The sequence below is a fragment of the Trachurus japonicus genome, chromosome 1 (genome assembly GCF_045865225.1).
Source record: "Trachurus japonicus isolate A0001 chromosome 1, Traja_1.0".
Taxonomy (NCBI): Eukaryota; Metazoa; Chordata; class Actinopteri; order Carangiformes; family Carangidae; genus Trachurus; species Trachurus japonicus.
Window position 1 is genome coordinate 35630085 of NC_140907.1, and position 2300 is coordinate 35632384.

Sequence of the window (2300 nt, forward strand, 5' to 3'; positions counted from 1 at the left end):
GAGCAGATTGCGGCTCTGCTCCGCTGTTCTAAAAATAGCTTGCACTGACAATCAAAGGTAACAAACCTACTGCTATGACTATAGGGATTATGGCAATGGGCCAATTTGCCAAAGTGTTGAACTATACCTTTAAAGTCACTGGAGACAAAAACCTTCACACACACACACACACACACACATAGATGGATCACTTAGGTGACCAGAGCTGGAGGAGGGAGCAGGGGATTATGGGAGGAGGATGCTTCCAGGCAGGAGCACGGCTCAGCGTGGCTGCAGGAGGAGGAGCAGCCTCCTCCACCTCAGGCCGCCAGCAGAGGTGTGAAGCTGAGTTTAGAGCAGGTGGGGTTGGATCGCCTTCACCCCCACCCCCCACCCCTCTCCTGCAGACAGATGTCCAGTGATGCTGTCCTTGGCGGCTTCACCTGCTGGAACGTGAGGAGCATTTAGACAAAGATCAGCAGCAGCTTCCTGCTACTGGGGGGGTTGGTGGGAGAACTGGTGGTGGTGGGGGGTGGGGCGGGGGGTCACCAGGAAGCAGGACAGATGCTGAGAACACATCTGGTCCATAGAAAAATCATCCAAACACATCCACAGTTGTGTTTAGTTCATGACAATAAACAAAATCAAGAAATAAGATAAGAAAAGAAAAGATAAGATAATCCAGTAACCCTTTAATTTACAGGCCACAAATTACATGATTATGTACAAAAAAAAAAAAAAGCCAAGAAATTATAATTAATTGTCATAATGTCTGGAAATAGCCTAGAAATAACTGCCAATTTCATAGTAATGTTGAGTAATATAGCAAAGAAATAACGATTGATTGTAAGGACTTGGTGGAGAAACATTCTGGCCTTACCCAAAAAATTCAAAGCATGAAAAGCATGTGTAATCTTTTGCCTATATGATAAACATGACATTGCTATGAAACTGACCAATATTTCTAGGCTATTTCTTGACATTATCACATAATTAGCAGCCTTTAAATAAAAGGGTTACAGATAATAAATAACAGATTACAATAGCAGTAAAAAGAAAGCTTAACATGCGTCTACATTAAAGGGTAACAGGTTCTGTGTACATAGAAAATTAATGAGGAGCAGGAGGCAAAACATGGGAATAATCAGAGAAACTGTCACTCTAAATAAACATGCATGTAGTGTAGTACAAAATAGTCTGCAATATTAACATGGATTAACACATTCAGATTACACATTTTTTTGCAGTCTCAAAATACAGTTTAAAATGATCATAATGTTTGTGAAATAACGGGGTGGTGTTTAGCTCAGTTGGTAGAGCAGCCGTCCCATGTGTACTAAAATGTGAAATAACACGTCAACAGAGGCTGTTTGTGTCATGATACTGTATCTATATCATAAACTAGTATGCATTTTTACGGTAAGTCCTTTTAATTTCAGGGGCGGTCTGCTCAAATCCTACAATTGAACCACTGTTATCAAATGTAGGTGGAGTCAAACATCCATTAAACCCGTTAAATCCAAACAGGGTGGAGTTAAACATTTGCCCTTGAACTCTTCCCTGTTGTTCAGGCTCAGTTCAGTCGCCATTCTAAAGTGGATGGAGCAGGAGAAAAACTGGAGTCTGAGGCAGGTGAGTGTTAAAACAACTGTATTATTATTATTATAGTTATTGAAGTGAGTCAGTTTGTCCCAGTGGAGGAAAGAAGAGTCACAGTGAACTTCAGTCCACACTGACACACTGAGAAAAGAAGAAAACAACAGGAAGTGATAAGCTGAATAATAGACATGAGAACTGACCGGGTGGGGATTAATGTACTGTTAGTGTGTGTGTGTTATCTGGCAGTCAGTGTTACTGGTTTCCCTCTCAGACTGATGATGATGAGTGTTCGTGTGGACGAAGATGAGGATGGAGAAGAGTCTTCAGGATCCATCTGTCCCTCTATGAAGAGTGACAACTCCAAGGAATTGAATCCTCCAGCATTCAGCCCTGGACCTGGATCCTCAGAGTCACAGTAAGAGACCTGCTACAAACCTGCGAACCTCCAAACTGTCTCTGTAGCAGAGTTAAGTTTAGTGTGTTGAACTGCTGCAGTCATTGTCACTGGAACAAGGAAATAACTTCTTCCTGTTTTTCAGTTCATTGATACTGGTTTATTTCTTGTGATATGATGAGATCAAAGGCTGTATTCCTGCAGCTGATGGTGGTTATATATTAACAGAGCTCAGTGGTGGTGGAGGAGAGAAGCAGCCAAAGAAGGAGGAGCAGTGTGCTGTGAACCCTGATGAATTTGGATCTAACAGAGTTCAGACATTTTACAG

At 42.0% G+C, this 2300-nt stretch overlaps 1 protein-coding gene across 1 annotated transcript in view; it reads left to right on the plus strand.

The window, feature by feature from the left end:
* Positions 1-227: 227 nt before the first annotated feature.
* The window catches only part of LOC146992419 (uncharacterized), a 44770-nt gene continuing 42697 nt past the window's right edge, over positions 228-2300 (plus strand). The window contains exons 1-2 of the mRNA XM_085790549.1: positions 228-344; positions 1551-1611. Of these exons, the coding sequence (XP_085646675.1) occupies positions 228-344; positions 1551-1611 (178 nt within the window). The remainder of the gene's footprint in view (positions 345-1550; positions 1612-2300) is intronic.